The following is a 20,262-nucleotide window of genomic DNA, read 5'->3' as shown; positions in this document are numbered from 1 at the left end:
AATAGAAGAGTTTCTAAAGGGCTCCACAAGGGAACGGCAGTGGCAGCTCCTGTCTCAAAGAGTTTGACTGACACTGGGAATTGCACATATTTTGAGTCAGGAACACTCATAACAATCAGGGAAGACTCAGTCAGATGCCGAATCAGATGTAAACATGTGATGCTGCCTCTGTCCACCCAGGAGGCCATGCTGCCAACCCTCCCCCAAATGCTCCAGACTCTGGAGGATGCAGGGAGGGGACAGGTGGATCAGGCTGGGAAGTGGGGGGGGGGCAGGGGTGAAGCAGAGGCAGTTGGGGAGTGGGGTCTGGGGATGATGGGGCAGGGAGGGAACAGAAGACCCAACCTAGGAGCTTCTTTTCTGTGGGACCACTAGCCAGGAGACCAGGTGGCGATCAGGGCCCACCAGACCCAGCCTTCTCTACTTTGGATGGTACCTCGCAGAGCATCTTTGCCTGAACCTCAGGTGAAGGAGAGTTTGTTCCTGGCTCTGCTTGCCCTCTCCTAGCTGGGGATGGGTGAGACTCCCTCAAGGCTCTCAGAGTCTTTCCGATCTAAGTGCAGACACCAAGTCACGCTCCAGAGTCAGCCGCGGCTTCAGGTCTTGGGTCTTAGCACATACCAGGAGGACTGCTCTGGGTCTGAGAGAAAACAAGGTCCATGCCACATTACTGCCAGGATGGCAGGGGCCAGGTGGTTCTAACAAGTGCACAGGTTACTCTGCTGCCCCAAAGCCTCAGCTCTGTGTGGGGAAAGGAAGCAGAGCCTCAGGGCCGGCACAGCCTCCCTCTCCCTCTCTGTGGGCAGCCTGGTCAGCGACAAGGAAAAGCCAGCTCTCTGGGGCTTGTCCAGCTCCCTTACTGAGCTGTGTCACTTCAGAGCGTGGCAGCTGAGATCCCTCCGTCTGGCCCTCAGCCGTGGGGATTTCACTCCCTGCCCCTCCACAGTTCACGCCTCCTCAGGGCTTTCTCTTTCTCCAAAGAAGACGCTTTTGATTGCCTGGGTGGTCGTTGCTTTTTCCCTCTTTTCCAGCCAGTGGGGTTTGGAGCTTGTTGCTAACACAGACTTGGCTAGAGATCTTGGCTGGAGCCTGGCTTTGCATGAAGAACAGCCCCCCGACTCTGTCTCGTTTAGCTTTACAGAGAGGCCTGTTGACAGCTGACCCAGGGGGCTTCTGTGAGCTGGCCATTGGGGCAGAGGGCCAGGGTAGAGGGGCGGCCTTGGCATCAGGTGCCGCCCAGACCCACGGGGCAGATGTCTGCATGGGAGGTGCGGAGGCAGCTCACGCAGAGCTCAGAAACGCACAACCTCGTTCAGGCCACAGATTGTTAATGGACGGTGGATATAATGCCTTACTTGCCACCTTGCCAGCCTTAGGGATTGACAAACCTAATTAAGTTCACTTACTGATTTTAAATAGCTGACAAAAAGGTGTGTGTCTGAATGTGGACTGAGGGAATAGGAAGGCTTTGGAGAGAGAGAAGAAAGAATGGGCGGGCTGGGTGACAGGCATTTGATGGCTAGGCACCACGTCTTGGATTTCTCTGTGGACCATTCGGCGGGCTTGGGAGGTGGGAGTGTCCCGCATCCCTTTCTGCACGTCTTGGATTACTCTGTGGACCATTCAGCGGGCTTGGGAGGTGGGAGCGTCCCGCATCCCTCTCTGCAGCTGGGGCTCTCCGGGCTCTGGCTGCTTAGAATCGGGCTGGCAGATATGCTGAGGAGACACGCTTTCTTCCAGTTCTCACCGTGCAGTTGACTTGCTCCGCAAAAGGCTTCTAAAATGGACCGTCGCAAAGCTCGGGTCGCTGTATGCATTTCTATTAGAACGATGTATGTGATGACAAAGTCCTGCTGCATCCATCCTATTATCTGCATAATTGACTTCAGTTACCAGTGGAAGAAGAAGGGCTGATGGCCAGCCTTGGGTGCCTGGGACCAGCCTTGGCTAGGATCAACGCGGCCAGGGCCAGGCACGTGTGCCCTGATGCTAGGAGTCTTTGGCTCCGGCACGGTAGAGTAGCGGTGGGCTGGACATTCTAGGCCACACTCAGCAGTTGGGAGCCCCCTGCTTCCCCGGCAGTCCCATTTGCAGAGTAATTTACCATCTCCTGACATGGTCTCCCCTCTGGGCATAATGACATCAAGAACAGAGAGGGGAAAAGTCATTACAGAGCAATTCCAGGGCTGCCAAGGGCCACACAGATCTTTCACAGTGAATCTGGCTTCTGTGAGGGAGCGCTTTGGGGTGAAATTGGGGAGAAAATGAATCTTCCGTCCGGCTGAGCAAGCATGGAGAACGCTCCAACCTTCCCAGTCCCAGCCTTCCAGGCACTGGCTGTCTCTGCTCATTTTGGAGGCTGACTCTTAAGGATCTGGCGCCCACATTTGCTCTGGCTTGCCTCCTATCGGAAAGGCCCACCACAAGGATGTACTGCCAGACTGCAGAGCGGGGAGAAGCCCTTCTCCAGCAAGTTCCCAGTTTGCTCTTTCATTCTCTCATTCTGTGTCCCATATATTGAGCTATTCCTCGGCCCCAGGCTTTCAGGGGAAAGGTGAAAGGGAAATCTTGCTTCCTGGAGCCCTGGCCCATCGGGAGGTATCTGTGCACAAAAAACCCTGCCCCACAGGCTAGAGTGTGTCAAGTGCCCCAAGGGAGGAGAATTAATGTACTTTCCCCAGGGAGAGGTGGAGAGGGGGGGAGAGAGAGAGAGAGAGAGAGAGAGAGAGAGAGAGGGAGAGAGAGAGTGAGCATGAGAGCGAGCTTCTCGGGCTTGATGTCCCCTTCTGAGTTACTGAGGCTAGATTATCTCTGGGGGCACCAGCATAAGAAGAGAGCTGAAAAAGGAAGGGCAGGGACCTCCTGGGAGCATCATCTGACTTGCCAGGTCACACAGGGAGACAGTAGCAGAGGGAAGATGGGAACCCAGGCCTCTTGCTTTCCCAGCCACTATTTTTTGCCATCCCTTGCAGAACCATCCAAACTCTTTTAATCTCGCTTAGCCTCTTATGTCCTCCATACTACTGGTGAAGTACAATCAGCCCCTCAGAGCCAGAAAGCGCCTATACCCACTCATCTCAGAAAGACTGGGACACCTGCTCCACCTTTCTCAGGACACACAGACATTTCCAACACTAGCCTCATCCTCTACCCACTGCTGCTGAGCTAGCCTGTGGCTTGGAGGGCTCAGATGGTGCCAGAGATGGCGGCCCTCCCCATGGAGAGGAGATCCAGGGAAAGGGTGGTTGCTGGTTCCCTTCTCCCTGACACAAATATCTTTATGAGGGTGAAGTAGCAGCCTTCTCTGCGTGGTGGAAGCAGAGTCTCAAAAGGTAAAGTGAGGTGAAGAATGGGCTGTATACTTGGTGGGACCCTGGGCAAGTCACTGAAACTTGTCAGGTGCACCTATGGTTTTTTAAAATCTATGTAATATGAGTACTTTCATATTGGAAGCCCTTCTTCAGTATGGGAGATTCTAGTTTGTTGTTCCTGTTTTATATTATTTTTAGAAATCTGTACTTCCTCGGGCAGTATTATAAGTTACATATCTCCTCCTCTGCCTTCAAGCAAAGATTATTTGAGCACCTTCTATGAGTCAGGCACTGTGTCTGTAGCTGGGAGTATAGAGATGTGTAAGACATGGAACTGGACCTTGAGGAATACAGACAGACTTGTAATTCATATTATTCTCTGACCATGAGATTTGTCAAGTCCCTATTGGTTCTGCCCCCATAGAGCTAGAGTCTACACAACTTGAGAAAACATTGAATCTGGGCAGTGAGAGAAGTCAAGGAAGACTGAAGAACTGAATGCCTAGAAAAGAATGGTAGTGCTGTGGACAGGAGAATCACTCGGGAGTGAGGTGTGGGGTTGGGAGCCAGGTTGAAGGTGTGGGTGGGAAGTCAATCAGGCGGCTGGAAATCCGGCTCCTTTGCTTCAAATAGCAACAGCCCTGGTATCTCCTCAATTCCAGACCTTGTGCCTGGGAAGAGAAGGGGCTGAGAACACAGGGCTACATTTTCAGAGGCACTAAGAATTAAGAAAAATGTATGCCTTTTTCTTGTAAACTGAGCTGTGGATATGACCAATAAAATCTCGAGCAGACCTGAACATCCTGTTATTCTAAAGGGCTTCACTTATTGCTGTTTTGAGCAACTACTTCTTAAACCAGCCTCACAGGCCGGATCTGTCTCACTGTTTTGCACTCTTGATTGTGGAAATGTAGCAATCAAAAGCAACAACTTGTTCCAAACATCACAGTAAATCAGTGTTAGAAATAGGATTTAAAGCTCAGAGCTGCTAATCTACTCCTTGCTCCAATGATCTGGGATGTTTTCTGAGAAAGAAACAAGGCCAGATCCTTCCAGAGTTATGAATGCTTGATTTGTGTATGCCAATGCCTGGTTGCACACTGCATTGCTAAGACCCCAGCCACTCTCTCCCTCTTCTCGGAGGCCTGACCCAAGCCTGTCCCAGGCTGATGGTGCCATTTGGTAGGCAGCGCCTCCTGCGGCTCCTCTTCTCCCTTTCTGAGCTCCACTCTGAGGCTCAGATAATGTTTGGTCCCTCACAAGAGCCTCCAACAGTCTTCAATCTCAGTTTCCCATCCTCCATCGCATTGCTTGCTCATGGCTCTCTATTCCCCACAGCCCAGAGTCCAAGATACTTGACCTAATATCCACAGCCACCCTCTCCAAGGAGACGGCTCAGGATTCTCTGACACAGCCTACTTGGCTATTCTTGAACGCACATAAAACATCCCTGTCTCGGGGCTTCCCTGGTGGCACAGTGGTTGAGAGTCCGCCTGCCGATGCAGGGGACGCGGGTTCGTGCCCCGGTCCGGGAAGATCCCACATGCCGCGGAGCGGCTGGGCCCGTGAGCCATGGCCGCTGAGCCTGCGCATCCGGAGCCTGTGCTCCGCGACGGGAGAGGCCACAGCAGTGAGAGGCCCGTGTACCGCAAAAAACAAACAAACAAAACAAAACAAAAAAACCCCATTCCTGTCTCGAAGCCTCTGCTTATCCTGATGGTGTTCTCTGGAAGGAAGAGTGGAGAATCTCCCTGGGCTTGTGATGCTGCCCCGCTGGAGGTGTGAGAGAAGGAAGGCAGGCAGGGTGGGGCTGGGTCGGGGGAGGTCTCTAGCAGGAGCTGGTGGCGGGGAATTAAGACAATGGATCTCAGGGGGTGGATGAAGCAAAGGAAACTAACTCAAAATGAGTAAGAGGTGTGGCCTAAAAAAATCCCCAAACCAAAATATTTTGTTAATTGTAATGGCTACTATATACCAAGTTTTCAACTATATGCCAAGCACTGTGCTTTCATTTCTTCACACATGTACATAGGAAGCGGACTAGCCTCAGGATCAAGAGAAAATTATTTCACCTCTTTAGACCTCAGTTTCCTCTTATACAAAAGGGATTAATTATAGTATCTACCCCCAAGGGACTGTTTTAAGGATGAAATGAGATAATGTATTTTAAGTACTTGTTATAGTGACTGCCATGCAGTGAGGACTCAACAAATGCTAGCTCTAATCATCATCATTTATAACTTCCATGGCTCTATGAGGAAGCTGTGATTCAACTTACAAAAATAGGAATCAAACACAACTCTTTCAGGGGCATAACTAGACCTGCAAACTAACGTTCATTAGAAATCTCTGGATCTCCACTTTGGATTTTCACTCACTGAGTAGAGTACTTCTCTACTCAGGTAAGAATAAGTAATGAAAATGTCCCTCTAATGCCCTTCTCAATACAGAAGATGCTACACAAAGAGAAGGTATTGTGTATATAAAACAGGGATTCTGTGAATGAGAAACAAGAATGGACTAGGAGAAAAATCTTGACTCTGAGGAGTTTTTGGTCTAAGTACATGAAGCCATAACTCTCAGTCTAATTAATCCCATTTGAAAGATGCCTTTGTGAAACACACCACTTGTCATTAGGACCAAGGATGCAAAGGGAACAGAAATCTAAATGTCTCCAGAGGGAACATTTTCTTCTTGTTAAACTGTGTGGCTAAAAGCCTCTACAGTGATAGTCCTGGGGAATAGAGCCTACATACGTGTGATAAGTTATGTACGTTCTATTTGGCGGTACGATTGCAGTGATTTGTAGGGCATGGCTTGATTCACGGTGTTTCCAAATCCATCTCGTAATGAGTTGAACTTAGCATCTGCTTCTGCACTGTAAGCATGTCAAAGCTTAGGATGGTGTGGGAGGATTGTGCTTAATTTATTAGGATATATAGTTATAAAGAGGAAAACTAGGGTATGTCCCTGCAAGAGACTGACAATTAGAATAAAGGGAGAGAACTTGCGTTTCTTCCATTTTGAGAAAAGGTAGAATTAATTCCAACAGAAGGAGTGGCAGTTGAATGGCGGGGGGAGGGGGGAAGCTGATGAAGTGGGGAGAGAATGGAGAAAACCAGTTATACGAGGGAGATATAAAGTAATGAGATAACTTTTAAGTACACATCACACAGTATTTGAATTGGTGCTGTCCTTCAAAATTACCTTGAGAGACCACAATCCTGCAGCCTGTGGAACAAAAACCACATTCACAGAAAGGCAGACAACATGAAAAGGCAGTGGGCTATGTACGAGATGAAGGAACAAGATAAAACCCCAGAAAAACAACTAACTGAAGTGGAGATAGGCAACCTTCCAGAAAAAGAATTCAGAATGATAGTGAAGATGATCCAGGACCTCAGAAAAAGAATGGAGGCAAAGATTGAGAAGATGCAAGAAATGTTTAACACAGACCTAGAAGAATTAAAGAACAAACAAACAGAGATGAACAATACAATAACTGAAATGAAAACTACACTAGAAGGAATCAGTAGCAGAATAACTGAGGCAGAAGAATGGATAAGTGACCTGGAAGACAGAGTGGTGGAATTCACTGCTGCAGAACAGAATAAAGAAAAAAGAGTGAAAAGAAATGAAGACAGCCTAAGAGACCTCTGGGACAACATTAAACGCAACAACATTCGTATTATAGGGGTCCCAAAAGGAGAAGAGAGAGAAAGGACCTGAGAAAATATTTGAAGAGATTATAGTCGAAAACTTCCCTAACATGGGATAGGAAATAGTCACCTAAGTCCAGGAAGCACAGAGAGTCCCATACAGGATAAATCCAAGGAGAAAAACACAGAGACACATAGTAATCAAATTGGCAAAAATTAAAGGCAAAGAAAAATTATTGAAAGCAGCAAGGGAAAAATGACAAATAACATACAAGGAAACTCCCAAAAGGTTAACAGAGCTGATTTCTCAGCAGAAACTCTACAAGCCAGAAGGGAGTGGCATGATATACTTAAAGTGATGAAAGGGAAGAACCTACAACCAAGATTACTCTACCCAGCAAGGATCTCATTCACATTCGATGGAGAAATCAAATGCTTTACCGACAAGCAAAAGCCAAGAGAATTCAGCACCACAAAACCAGCTCTACAACAAATGCTAAAAGAACTTTTCAAAGTGGGAAACACAAGAGAAGAAAAAGACCTACAAAAACAAACCCAGGGCTTCCCTGGTGGTGCAGTGGTTGAGAGTCCGCCTGCTGATGCAGGGGACACAGGTTCGTGCCCCGTCTGGAAAGATCCCACATGCCGCGGAGTGGCTGGGCCCATGAGCCATGGCCACTGAGCCTGCGCGTCCGGAGCCTGTGCTCCGCAATGGAAGAGGCTGCGACAGTGAGAGGCCTGCATACCGCAAAAACAAAACAAAGCAAAACAAAATCCCAAAACAATTAAGAAAATGGTAATAGGAACATACATATCGATAATTACCTAAAACGCGAATGGATTAAATGCTCCAACCAAAAGACACAGGCTCACTGAATGGATATAAAAACAAGACCCATATATATGCTGTCTACAAGAGACCCACTTCAGACCTAGGGACACATACAGACTGAAAGTGAGGGGATGGAAAAAGATATTCCATGCAAGTGGAAATCAAAAGAAAGCTGGAGTAGCAATACTCATAGCAGATAAAATAGACTTTAAAATAAAGAATATTACAAGAAATAAGGAAGGACACTACATAATGATCAAGGGATCAATCCAAGAAGAAGATATAACAAATATAAATACATATGCACCCAACGTAGGAGCACCCCAATACATAAGGCAACTGCTAACAGCTATAAAAGAGGAAATTGACAGTAACACAATAATAGTAGGGGACTTTAACACCTCACTTAACACCAATGGACAGATCATCCAAACAGAAAATTAATAAGGAAACACAAGCTTTAAATGACACAATAGACCAGATAGATTTAATTGATATTTATAGAACATTCCATCCAAAAACAGCAGATTACACTTTCTTCTCAAGTGCGCACGGAACATTCTCCAGGATAGATCCCATCTTGGGTCACAAAACAAGCCTCAGTAAATTTAAGAAAACTGAAATCATATCAAGCATCTTTTCTGACCACAATGCTATAAGATTAGAAATCAATTACAGGGGAAAAAATGTAAAAAACACAAACACATGGAGGCTAAACAATATGTTACTAAATAACCAAGAGATCACTGAAGAAATCAAAGAGGAAATCAAAAAATACCTAGAGACAAATGACAATGAAAACATGACAATGCAAAATCTATGGGATGCAGGAAAAGCAGTTCTAAGAGGGAAGTTTATAGCTATAGAAGCCTACCTTAAGAAACAAGAAAAATCTCAAATAAAGAATCTAACCTTACACCTAAAGGAACTAGAGAAAAAAGAACAAAGAAAACCCAAAGTTAGCAGAAGGAAAGAAATCATAAAGATCAGAGCAGAAATAAATGAAATAGAAACAAAGAAAACTATAGCAAAGATCAATAAAACTAAAGCTGGTTCTTTGAGAAGATAAACAAAATTGATAAACCATTAGTCAGACTCATCAAAAAAAGAGAGAGGACTCAAGTCAATAAAATTAGAAATGAAAACGAAGTTACAACAGACACCAACAGAAATACAAAGCATCCTAAGAGACTACTACAAGCAACTCTATGCCAATAAAATGGACAACCTGGAAGAAATGGGCAAATTCTTAGAAAGGTATAACCTTCCAAGACTGAACCAGGAAGAAATAGAAAATATGAACAGACCAATCACAAGGAATGAAATTGAAACTGTGATTAAAAATGTTCCAACAAACAAAAGTCCAGGACCAGATGACTTCACAGGTGAATTCTATCAAACGTTTAGAGAAGAACTAACACCCATCCTTCTGAAACGCTTCCAAAAAATTTCAGAGGAGGAACACTCCCAAACTCATTCTATGAGGCCACCATCGCCCTGATACCAAAGCCAGACAAAGATACTACAAAAAAAGAAAATTACGGACCAATATCACTAATGAATATAGATGCAAGAATCCTCAACAAAACACTAGCAAACAGAATCCAACAACATATTAGAAGGATCATACACCATGATCAAGTGGGGTTTATCCCAGGGATGCAAGGATTCTTCAATGTATGCAAATCAATCAATGTGATACACCATATTAACAAATCGATGAATAAAAACCATATGATCATCTCAATAGATGCAGAAAAAGCTTTTGACAGAATCCAACATCCATTTATGATAAAAAACTTTCCAGAAAGTGGGCATAGAGGGACTCTACCTCAACATAATAAAGGCCATATATGACAAACCCACAGCAAACATCATTCTCAATGGTGAAAAACTGAAACCATTTCCACCAAGATCAGGAACAAGACAAGGATGTCCACTCTCACCACTTTTATTCAACATAGTTTTGGAAGTCCTAGCCACAGCAATCAGAGAAGAAAAAGACATAAAAGGAATACAATTTGGAAAAGAAGAAGTAAAACTGTCACTGTTTGCAGATGACATGATATTATACATAGAGAATCCTAAAGATGCCCCCAGAAAACTACTAGAGCTAATCACTGAATTTGGAAAGTTGCAGGATAAAAAATTAATGCACAGAAATCTCTTGCATGCCTATATACTAATGATGAAAAATCTGAAAGAGAAATTAAGGAAACACTCCCATTTATCGTTGCAACAAAAAGAATAAAATATCTAGGAATAAACCTACCTAGGGAGACAAAAGACCTGTATGCAGAAAACTATAGGACACTGATGAAAGAAATTAAAGATGATACCAACGGATGGAGAGATATACCATGTTCTTGGATTGGAAGAATCAGTATTGTGAAAATGACTATACTATCCAAAGCAATCTACAGATTCAATGCAATCCCTATCAAATTACCAGTGGCATTTTTTACAGAACTAGAACAAAAAATCTTAAAATTTGTATGGAGACACAAAAGACCCCGAATAGCCAAAGCAGTCTTGAGGGAAAAAAACAGAGCTGGAGGAATCAGTCTCCCTGACTTCAGACTATACTACAAAGCTACAGTCATCAAGACAACACGATACTGGCACAAAAACAGAAATATAGATCAATGGAACAAGATAGAAAGTCCAGGGATAAATCCATGCACCTATGGTCAACTAGGCTATGGCAAAGGAGGCAAGGATATACAATGGAGAAAAGACAGTCTCTTCAATAAGTCGTGCTGGACAGCTACATGTAAAAGAATGAAATTAGAACACTCCCTAACACCATACACAAAAATAAACTCGAAATGGATTAGAGACCTAAATGTAAGATGGGACACTATAAAACTCTTAGAGGAAAACATAGGAAGAAAACTCTTTGACATAAATCACTGCAAGATCTTTTTTGATCCACCTCCTAGAGTAATGGAAATAAAAACAAAAATAAACAAATGGGACCTAATGTTGCACAGCAAAGGAAACCATAAACAAGATGAAAAGACAACCCTCAGATTGGGAGAAAATATTTGCAAACGAATCAACGGACAAAGGCTTAATCTCCAAAATATATAAACAGTTCATGCAGCTCAATATTAAAAAAACAAACAACCCAATCCAAAAATGGGCAGAAGACCTAAATAGACATTTCTCCAAAGAAGACATACAGATGGCCAAGAAGCACATGAAAAGCTGCTCACCATCACTAATTATTAGGGAAATGCAAATCAAAACTACAGTGAGGTATCACCTCACACCAGTTAGAATGGGCATCATCAGAAAATCTACAAACAACAAACGCTGGTGAGGGTGTGGAGAAAAGGGAACCCTCTTGCACTGTTGGCGGGAATGTAAATTGATACAGCTACTATGGAGAACAGTATGGAGGTTCCTTAAAAAACTAAAAATAGAACTACCATACAGCCCAGCAATCCCACTAGTGGGCATATACCAAGAGAGAACCATAATTCAGAAAGACACATGCAGGGCTTCCCTGGTGGCGCAGTGGTTGAGAGTCTGCCTGCCGATGCAGGGAACACGGGTTTGTGCCCCGGTCCGGGAAGATCCCACATGCCGCGGAGCGCCTGGGCCCATGAGCCATGGCCGCTGAGCCTGCGCGTCCGGAGCCTGTGCTCAGCAATGGGAGAGGCCACAACAGTGAGAGGCCCGCGTACCACAAAAAAAAAAAAAAAAAAAAAGACATATGCACCCCAATGTTCATTGCAGCACTATTTACGATAGCCAAGTCATGGAAGCAACCTAAATGCCCATTGACAGACGCCTGGATAAAGAAGATGTGGCACATATATACAATGGAATATTACTCAGCCATACAAGGAACGAAATTGGGTCATTTGTAGAGACGTGGATGGATCTAGAGACTGTCATACAGAGTGAAGTAAGTCAGAAAGAGAAAAACAAATATCGTATATTAACACATATATGTGGAACCTAGAAAAATGGTACAGATGAACCGGTTTCCAGGGCAGAAATAGAGACACAGATGTAGAGAACAAACATATGGACACCAAGGGGGGAAAGCAGCGGGGGGTGGGGGGGGTGGGATGAATTGGGAGATTGGGATTGACATGTACACACTGATGTGTATAAAATGGATGAGTAATAAGAACCTGCTGTATAAAAAAGTAAATAAAATTAAATTTTAAAAAAAAGAAAGGTTAAAAAAATAGAAAAAAAATTACCTTGAGAGCACATGTCTCTACTCCAGGGACATTGCCACTGCTCAAAGCATCTTGGGCATGGCTTTTGGAGCTTTTTCTTGCTACTATTTATAGTAGGTTGTAAAGTTCCTATCACTTCATGATGAAGACAGACTATGGCATTGTTTCTATCACTTTGCCCGTTTGTAAGCGGACAGAAGAAATATCCTTCCATGGATCAATGCCTCCCTGTCAGCGGCCCGTATACACCTATGGCACATTCTCTGAGTCTTGACAGAAGGACTACTGTGAGGTGGGAGCAATCTGAATACAGCTCTTTACTCTCAAGTGCCCAGTTCTGGGTCTCCCTACTCACAAGGACCAGGGCACACAATTAAGATCAAAGTCTTTCTTACAAAGTGATTGTGGCAGGACAGTGCCCAGAGACAAAGAGAGTGCAGGTACCAGGCAAATGTCTAAAGAGAACTCCCTGTCACAAGAGTAACAAATGCTGTTTGGGTTCATCTGATGGGACACAGGTATTGTTCTGATATACAGAACACTGTATAGTAGTATTTCTTAAAATGTGATTCTATCTGTTTTGTTAGACGTAGTTTGAAGAGAGGAAGAATATTAGATGGATTCCAGTAAGTGAAATTCTCAGTTAATTCAGCTGGAATTTGAAAATACATGCAATTTCCCTCAATACTTTATTGTGTCAACATGCATTTATTGGGCATATGTGTTAGGTATGGTACTACACAATCAGGAAACCGCAATATAAGAGAGGCCTGATTCCTGCCTTGTTGGCGTGTATATTTAGATAATAAAAAAACAGACAGCAAAGAGTGATAAGTCATTATAAGGGTGTTTCAATGGTCATGAGACTGTATTGTATGTATACTATACAGTCTAGGGGTCTGGGGACACTTCTTTAAAAAGTTAAGGAAGGGTAGTAATCAGGGAGATGGAAGGTAGAATAACATTGCGTGTGGAGAGAATGGCAGGTGCAAAAGCCTGGAAGTAAGAACTTATCATGATGCAACTGAGTTGAAAGAAGTTTAGTGAGGTTACCAGGTAGAGTAATAGAAGAGTGTATAAAAAGGGGCTGGTGAGGTTATGGTTGGATAGAGCACATGTGGGCCTAAATGAAGGTCTCTTTAAAGGAAACTGAAAGGCACTCTAAAAACCACAGAAGCCATGGAAGGATGTAAAAAATGAGAAATAATTAGATTTACATTTCAGAAAGTTTATTCCAGCTTCCTTGTGTAGACTGGATTGGGTGGGGATAAAAAATGGAGGCAAGGAGACAAGACAGGAGGTCACTGCCATATCTAGGTGGAGGCTAGTTTCATGTAATGTCTGGGGGCTATGACGAGTTTCTAGAGCCTGGGAGCTCTTTAGGGCTAATCCATAAGCCCTAATAAAGTTGCTTTTAAAACTTTGTAATGTCTGGAGGTTGGGGAACCTGGGAGCAGAGGTGATTTGGGACAACATAGGGAATGAAGTCCTTGCCCTCTCAAGGTCCATGGCTGGAGAGCTGTCCAAGAGGCAGGTGCTGAATAGCTGAAGCCAGGACCTGCCTAATGACACTTCATGGCATGTGGGCAGATGGTAAGGTGCCAATGTCTATCTCAGGGTCGGGAGGAAGGGAGTTGGTTTTTGCCTTTTATCCATTTTCTTTGTCTCTTTCCCTTATTTATTTTCTTCCTCTACCTTCTCCATCCTCCCATTTTCATTTTCTGGCAATCTGGGCAGCTATAGCTCACTCTCCCTGAAAGTAAGAGGGAGTATGTGCTTCCCCTTTATAAGAAGTCTACAGAGCACTGACGACCACAAATTCACATGAACACGTACCCCCATCTTAGGGTTGCATGACTGGTTATTATTGCTAAACTGTCCATCTTAGCCTTTTCTGAGGCATTAGATGGGGAGATATTATTATTATTATTATTATTATAATATCATAGTTATTGTTAGTAGTTACTACTGACTAAGCATTTACTGTGAGCCAGGCAGTTCACCAAGCACTTTACTTCTCCAAGCCTAAGAGATAGACTTTATTATCTTTGTTTAATAGAATATGGCTTGGGACTTCCCTGGTGGTGCAGTGGTTAAGAATCTGCCTGCTGATGCAGGGGACATGGGTTCAATCCCTGGTCCTGGAAGATCCCACAAGCCACGGAGCAACTAAGCCCGTGAGCCACAACTACTGAGCCTGCATGCCACAACTACTGAAGCCCGCACATCTAGAGCCTGTGCTCCGCAACAACAGAAGCCACTGCAATAAGCCCCTGCACCGCAAAGAAGACCCAATGCAGCCAAAAATAAATAAATAAAATAAATACATTTAAAAAATAATAGCATATGACTTGACTTGGAAGATCAGCGGTTGTGATTTGTACCACGTATTCAGTAAATTATCTGAGGCCACAAAACTAAGGGATGATGATGCAGGGTGTGGGAAATAAACTTCACTGACATGTACTACACATAGATGCTTTTGACAGTTACTTTAGTTAGTTTTGTAATAATCCTGTAAAATTGTACTGATGTTATACTCATTTTACAGATGTAGGTGCCAAGGCCCAGAGAGGTTCAGTAATTGGCCGAGGTCACACTAGTTAGTGGCTGAGCCAGTGTTTAAACTTGGGACTCTCTGACTCTAAAGCCTGTGCTCTGTCATCCACAGGTCTGCTTTGGTTTTATGGGGCAGTCACATCTACAGCCTAGCTGGATTTCAGCGAGTGAAAGCTGCTCTGCCTCATTCTCTTCCAGTTCCATTTGCCTCTGGGTCTTGATGCCTCCTATATCATCTCTAGTTCCAGGGAGTGGGGAGGGCAGCATCCCACATCAGAGCATGTCAGTGGTGGGCAGGCGCCCGGTGAATGGGGCCACTTGTGTAATTGCACATTTATTAGGTCACGAGGCATCATTCAACCAAGCTGGCCTTTGTCTGAATCCCCACAGGACGGTTTGGTCTCAATATCAGTATTGGAAATGTCAGTCTGGTAAACAGCCTTTAACAGGAAGGAGGGAGGCTAAGAACAAAGTCTCCTTCAAACAAAACTCTAGCCGACGGGAGTGAACAGAGTCAACATCTTACTTGCCTTAAATCCCCTGGAGTGGCTATGAAAGAGAGAGGACTTGCTGGATCGAGGAGAAAAAAACCTTTTGATTCATCTGAATTAATTTAGCATTTCCCAGGAGGGAGGACTCTGGCATTACCCACCTGTTCCCCATGCCCTGCACACGAGCCCCTGCAATCCCGAAGGACAAAAGACTAGTCTTTGGTGAGGGCGCCCACACTGCCCCTTCCTCTGTTTTAATTAAATCCATTTGTCCTGGGGGCAGCAGTGAGCCCTGGGATGTCCAAGTGCTTTGATCTTTAACCCACACACGTCTGAAGGAGCGGGAAGCTGCTGCTTAGAGGTTGATGGCAGCTTCGTATGACAGCACAGCTTGAGTTATGAGCTCTTGGAAATAGCAGACTCTGAAATCTGGGTGAAGAGTTTGGGACCCAGCTATATATTTACAAAGCTGTGTGTCAACGGGCATCACCCTCCACTTTGTCTTAAGCTCTTTGCCCTCATTTTTCGAAGGATCCACTAGAACAGCAACTTGAATGTACTGGGGAGTCAAAAGCAGAGGCTGCCCTGGATCGTAGGCTTTGACATTTAGCCTAGTAAAGATGGCTTAAAGAGCCCTTCCAGATCCAGTTTTCTGTCCCATTTATATAAATGAGTCCCTCCCTCCCCGTCACTTTTTGGTCCGGAACAGACCAGCACCAACTGTGAGAGTTCAGTGTGACACAGTGGAGCATCATATTAGCAACTGTGCTGGTCAGGCACTGCTGGCTCCAGGCCGACTGCAGGTGGCAGACTGGTGCCATCCTGAGGAGACAAGTGGCAGCTGAGCAGAGAAGTTACTGCTCCATTTCTGAGCCACGCGGAGTTAATGATCCTCTAGTCCAACCCTCTCAGTTTAAAGATGAGGAAACTGAGGTCCAGAGAAGTTCAAGGTTACAAAGGGCATTAGTCCTAGAATCTAACTAGGAATCAGGGCCTTTGGTAGAAGCACTCCCCTGTTTACTGAAGAATTTCTCATCCACCTGCTTTGGGGACCAGGCTCCACAGAGCACGGACTGGGATTGGCCAGAGCACCAGTCCTCACTCCAATGCCGACTTGCTGTTGCTTCACCTCTTTGGTTCTCAGTGAAGGAGAACCCTGTAAAAGGGCAGGAATGAGGCTCCATAAGGTCTGTCCTACCTATGTCACAGGTTTTCTTATTGTTAATAAGGAATAAATAGAACGTCAGATGGAAAAGTAAGGCAAAATCCATTAATTAAGAGCAAATGCCATATACACATAAAGCCTGATTATTCTTTGGGGGTCATATGAGTTGTTCGGTTCTACTTTTTCCTACAGATACTGGAGGCAGCCAATCAGGCCAGGCCAGAGGTGTGAGAGATACTCATCTCATTAGCATGGAAACCCCTCAGAGAAACTCAGTGCTTCCTGTAAGTCTGCAGGAAGAATGTGTGTGCACATTTGTGTGTGCACGTGTCTGTGCGTATCTGGATGTGTGTCTTGGGTAGAAGGAATAGGGGGAGGGAAGACAAGGGCCCCTCTGCATTTTGGCTGATACAGGAAAAGGGATTGATGGGGCTGGGTAAAGGCCCACCTGTCGGCCACATCAAGGAGAGGCAGCGCCGTCCACTGCCACAGGCTCAAGCCTTCCGTGGTGGCAACATGCCAGATCATTCTGCTTTGTTCCTTCCCGGTTTTGTTCTCCACCAGCACCAAGGAGACATTTCCCTGCAACACTCCACGGATGAGCCAGGACATTCGGAGCTGCAAGGGAGAGAAGAGCCAGAAGGACTAGGTGTTACTTACCTTCCTGGAATTCTCAAGGATTTGGCTGGAGACTCAGCCAGGGTCTTCCCCGTGAGGAGAGCTGGTCACTCACAGCCTGATCTCACTCGCGGTCTCCCAAAGTGGCTTTCACCAAGGTTCAAGGAGGTGAGAGGGGGAAACTGATGGGCAATTTTGGAACTTTGTTCAGTTTGATGTCATCATCTTAAACTTCACAAGATTCTGCCTCTAAGGGTATATCGAGATCAACAAGGTATTAAATGAACTTCCTAAACAGGACCCAAAGATTATTGTCTGTGGCCCCAATTCACTTTGTGACCTTGGGCAAGTGATTTTGTGATTCAATTTCTTTTAGTGATTTAGGAATCATTGATTTTTATTCCTTCCCCAAAGAGTGTCATAATCTTATTTGAATGGTACCATGTCATGTCTTAGCTAACTGGAGACCCTATGACTTGATACCTGTGGTCACTGGTGGGCAAAAGTGAGATAAGAATCTACCTATAAAGATCTTTTAACGTGGTATCTTTCAGAATGAGGGTGCACACTTTGCCTAAAGCAAGATATAATTATATGTTTTCATTGTGTCTTTATTATAGGTTTCTATGGCATTGTACCCTAAGACATGTGAAAGGGAACTGTAACTAATCTATCTCAGAAAGTTTAAGTACAGTCATGCCCAGAGGCACTATATACTACAAACAAGGTCTCTGGTCTTTGTGTTTAAAATAATAGAGGTTGTACGTTTGATAGACAATCTATAAACAACATTTAAAACTTAGGACAACTACAGCATATCATTGTCCTAAATATTCCTGTTCAGATCCTGTAATAAAAATGGCTATTATAGAAAGGAAGATAAATTATGTCCTATGGCAACCTGGAGTTTTCATCAGCTATGATCCCTCCTTTTCTCTGATTCTCATTGTTTGAAAACATGCCTCTCTGTAAACAACTACTGCTTTTCTCCTAGACTCTAAACTCATGGTTGACTCACAATCTGATCGAAGAGGTTACGTACCATGAGGCACTGAAGCAGAAGACTCCCGGCTCTGTTGCATATCAACCCTTCACTAAGAAGGCCACCCCTGAGCCTGGTAAGCCTGGTCTATATAACCATATAACCTCTTCGCTTATACCTTTCCCATTTTCCCAAATCCAGTGTAGCAAATACTTGTCTCCACTGCATGTCCTAGGATAATCTCACAAATCTGTTAAATTTTTTCACTGGTCCCACTTGGCTTTCTTGAGCAGTCTGGATGCCATGACTGGAAATTTTAATCCTACTCTTGCTAACTAAACCCTCTCAGCCCTCAGCTCATTATCCTGCAGCGACCAGCTTGGGGCAATGCTTGCTACATGCTTTTTCTCCTTTTGCTCCCTGGCCACAGAATATTGCTGATTTGGACTGTTGAACCTTAATGTCCTGGATGGTTCATGTTCATGGTACTTATTCATCCACTGGTGATTTCCACAGTTGATTTCTTAACACACATAGCACAGTGGGTGTTGCAAACTCTTCCTCAATAACTGATGCTGTCACCTCTTGGTCCCCAATTCCCGATCCATTATTTTGATTCCTACTTTACTGATAAAGATTTACTGTACCAGGTGCAATCTCCTTCAACCTCTTTTTTTTCCCCACAGCATAATTATCTATTTACCTACCTTCTCTCTTCCTTCCCTGTCTTATAGGAAGATGTGTCCTTCACTTTCTTCTAACCCCTTCTCTTTCCACCCTGCTACCCTCGTCCTTGCTCTCAATAACAGCTCTTCCTTTCTTCAGTACCTTCAGAGTCTCTCTACTTTCTGGCTCCTCTATTTACAAACAAGATCAGGTTTCACGTATCCTGGAAAAATATTTTTTATTTGATCCTGATAGCTCCTGTGGCTTGCAACCTATTTCTGTACCTTCATTCAGATGTTAACATTTTGGATAACTGGTACGTAACCACTGCCTTTATTTCCTTGTTGCCCATTCTCTCTTTAAATTCCTTCAATCTGGCTTCTACCCTCATGACTCTAAAGTAACATTCACCACGTCCTCTATAACTTTCTCTTTGTACTCTTTCCATAGCCTCCAAAAGTGCCTCTCCCTATCCATTCTTTCTCCCTTCTAAATTCTTCAGTATATCTCTGTCACATTTTCCTGTTTATCACTGCCATCTGTGACTCTGCAATGGTTTCTCACTCCCTATCAATTAATATCAAGCCATTCACATTCCTCTATAATCTAGACAAATCAACTTTCCAATCATTCAATGGATATCTATCAAGTACTTTTGCTGAGCCACATGTATCCTCCTAGGATGGTCTAAGAGCTCTAGAGTCTGAGAGATCTGGATTCAAAACTTGTTCTTGCCACTTTGGTCAATTTGAAGCTCAGTTCTCTATTCTCTAAGAAGGGAATTGTTTTATCTACCTTACAAGGTTATAGGGCCAATTAGATGAGATAATACATAGTGCAACAAAATATTAAAAAGGAATTTTGGCTCAAGCCCTGAGGCAATAGATATTACATTTCAATGGGAAGTCTGACAGCATAGCGAGATACAGGGCTTTCAAGAGATGTGGATGAAAATAGGGTACACACTTCTTAATCCCTCAACCAGACTTTGGATATAAAAAAGTTGGTGGTTGACTCCTAAGAGAGAGTCTTGGGAAGGTGCTTCTGGTGTATCATGAGTTTCACCTCACTTCACCTTCCTGTGAAGAAGGCTCCCTTTTCATCCCAACTCAGGAGAGAGTGGTTTTAGTGCTACCATAACAAGTACTCAATATTTACCCCCTGCAATTTGGGAGCACAGCGGATTAGTGTCAATCTCTCACCTGGAAAATCTAAAGTATGAACAAGAGGGTGGTTAGCTGCTTTGATGGCAGAACAAGGGAGAAGTGACAATTTTGGGTGGCCTGCGCTCCCAGAGTTTGCTGGGGCAAAAAAAATGCATGAGGGCTGCACATAAACTACACTAGAGGGGGCCGTGTACAAAGGAGCCCATGTCAGTCATTTTAGATCTTGCCTGCAAGGGCTGCTTGGAGGGGTAAATAGAACTCAGCAGAAGGAAGCTGCAGATATCCTGAGATGCCCAAAGGCAGAGTAAGCAGTAAGTGACCAACTGGATGGGAGACACATATGCCCTAGTCAAGGCAAAAGATTCCCAGCCATAGTGGAGGGACTGGGGAGAAAGGCAGACCTCCAAACAAACCGCAAAAGTGCCCCCTGTGAGAAATAGTAAGCCTTAAATACCTGTCACATCTGGAGAATACCAACGCAGGTCACTATAACAGTCTGGGCCAAGTAAGAGCTTCCCTATTCTCCTTACCTCTTCTCTTTCCCTGCACTTAAGATCTTGAAGGGTCAGAAGTTAGCAAGAAGAGGAGGAGAGTTGGATGAAGAAGAAAGAGGC

General features: G+C 44.4%; 1 protein-coding gene across 1 annotated transcript in view; it reads right to left on the bottom strand.

Annotated features, from left to right (window-relative positions):
- Positions 1-16,793, bottom strand: part of LOC115854162 (ALK tyrosine kinase receptor) — a 101,135-nt gene extending 84,342 nt beyond the window's left edge. The window contains exon 1 of the mRNA XM_030858032.2: positions 16,665-16,793. Coding sequence (XP_030713892.2) covers positions 16,665-16,744 — 80 coding nt within the window. The 5' untranslated portion in view covers positions 16,745-16,793. The remainder of the gene's footprint in view (positions 1-16,664) is intronic.
- Positions 16,794-20,262: the final 3,469 nt, after the last annotated feature.

Source organism: Globicephala melas, chromosome 12, assembly GCF_963455315.2.
Source record: "Globicephala melas chromosome 12, mGloMel1.2, whole genome shotgun sequence".
Taxonomy (NCBI): Eukaryota; Metazoa; Chordata; class Mammalia; order Artiodactyla; family Delphinidae; genus Globicephala; species Globicephala melas.
The sequence above is the reverse complement of the archived record's forward strand: the minus strand, read 5'-3'. Positions and strand labels throughout refer to the sequence as shown.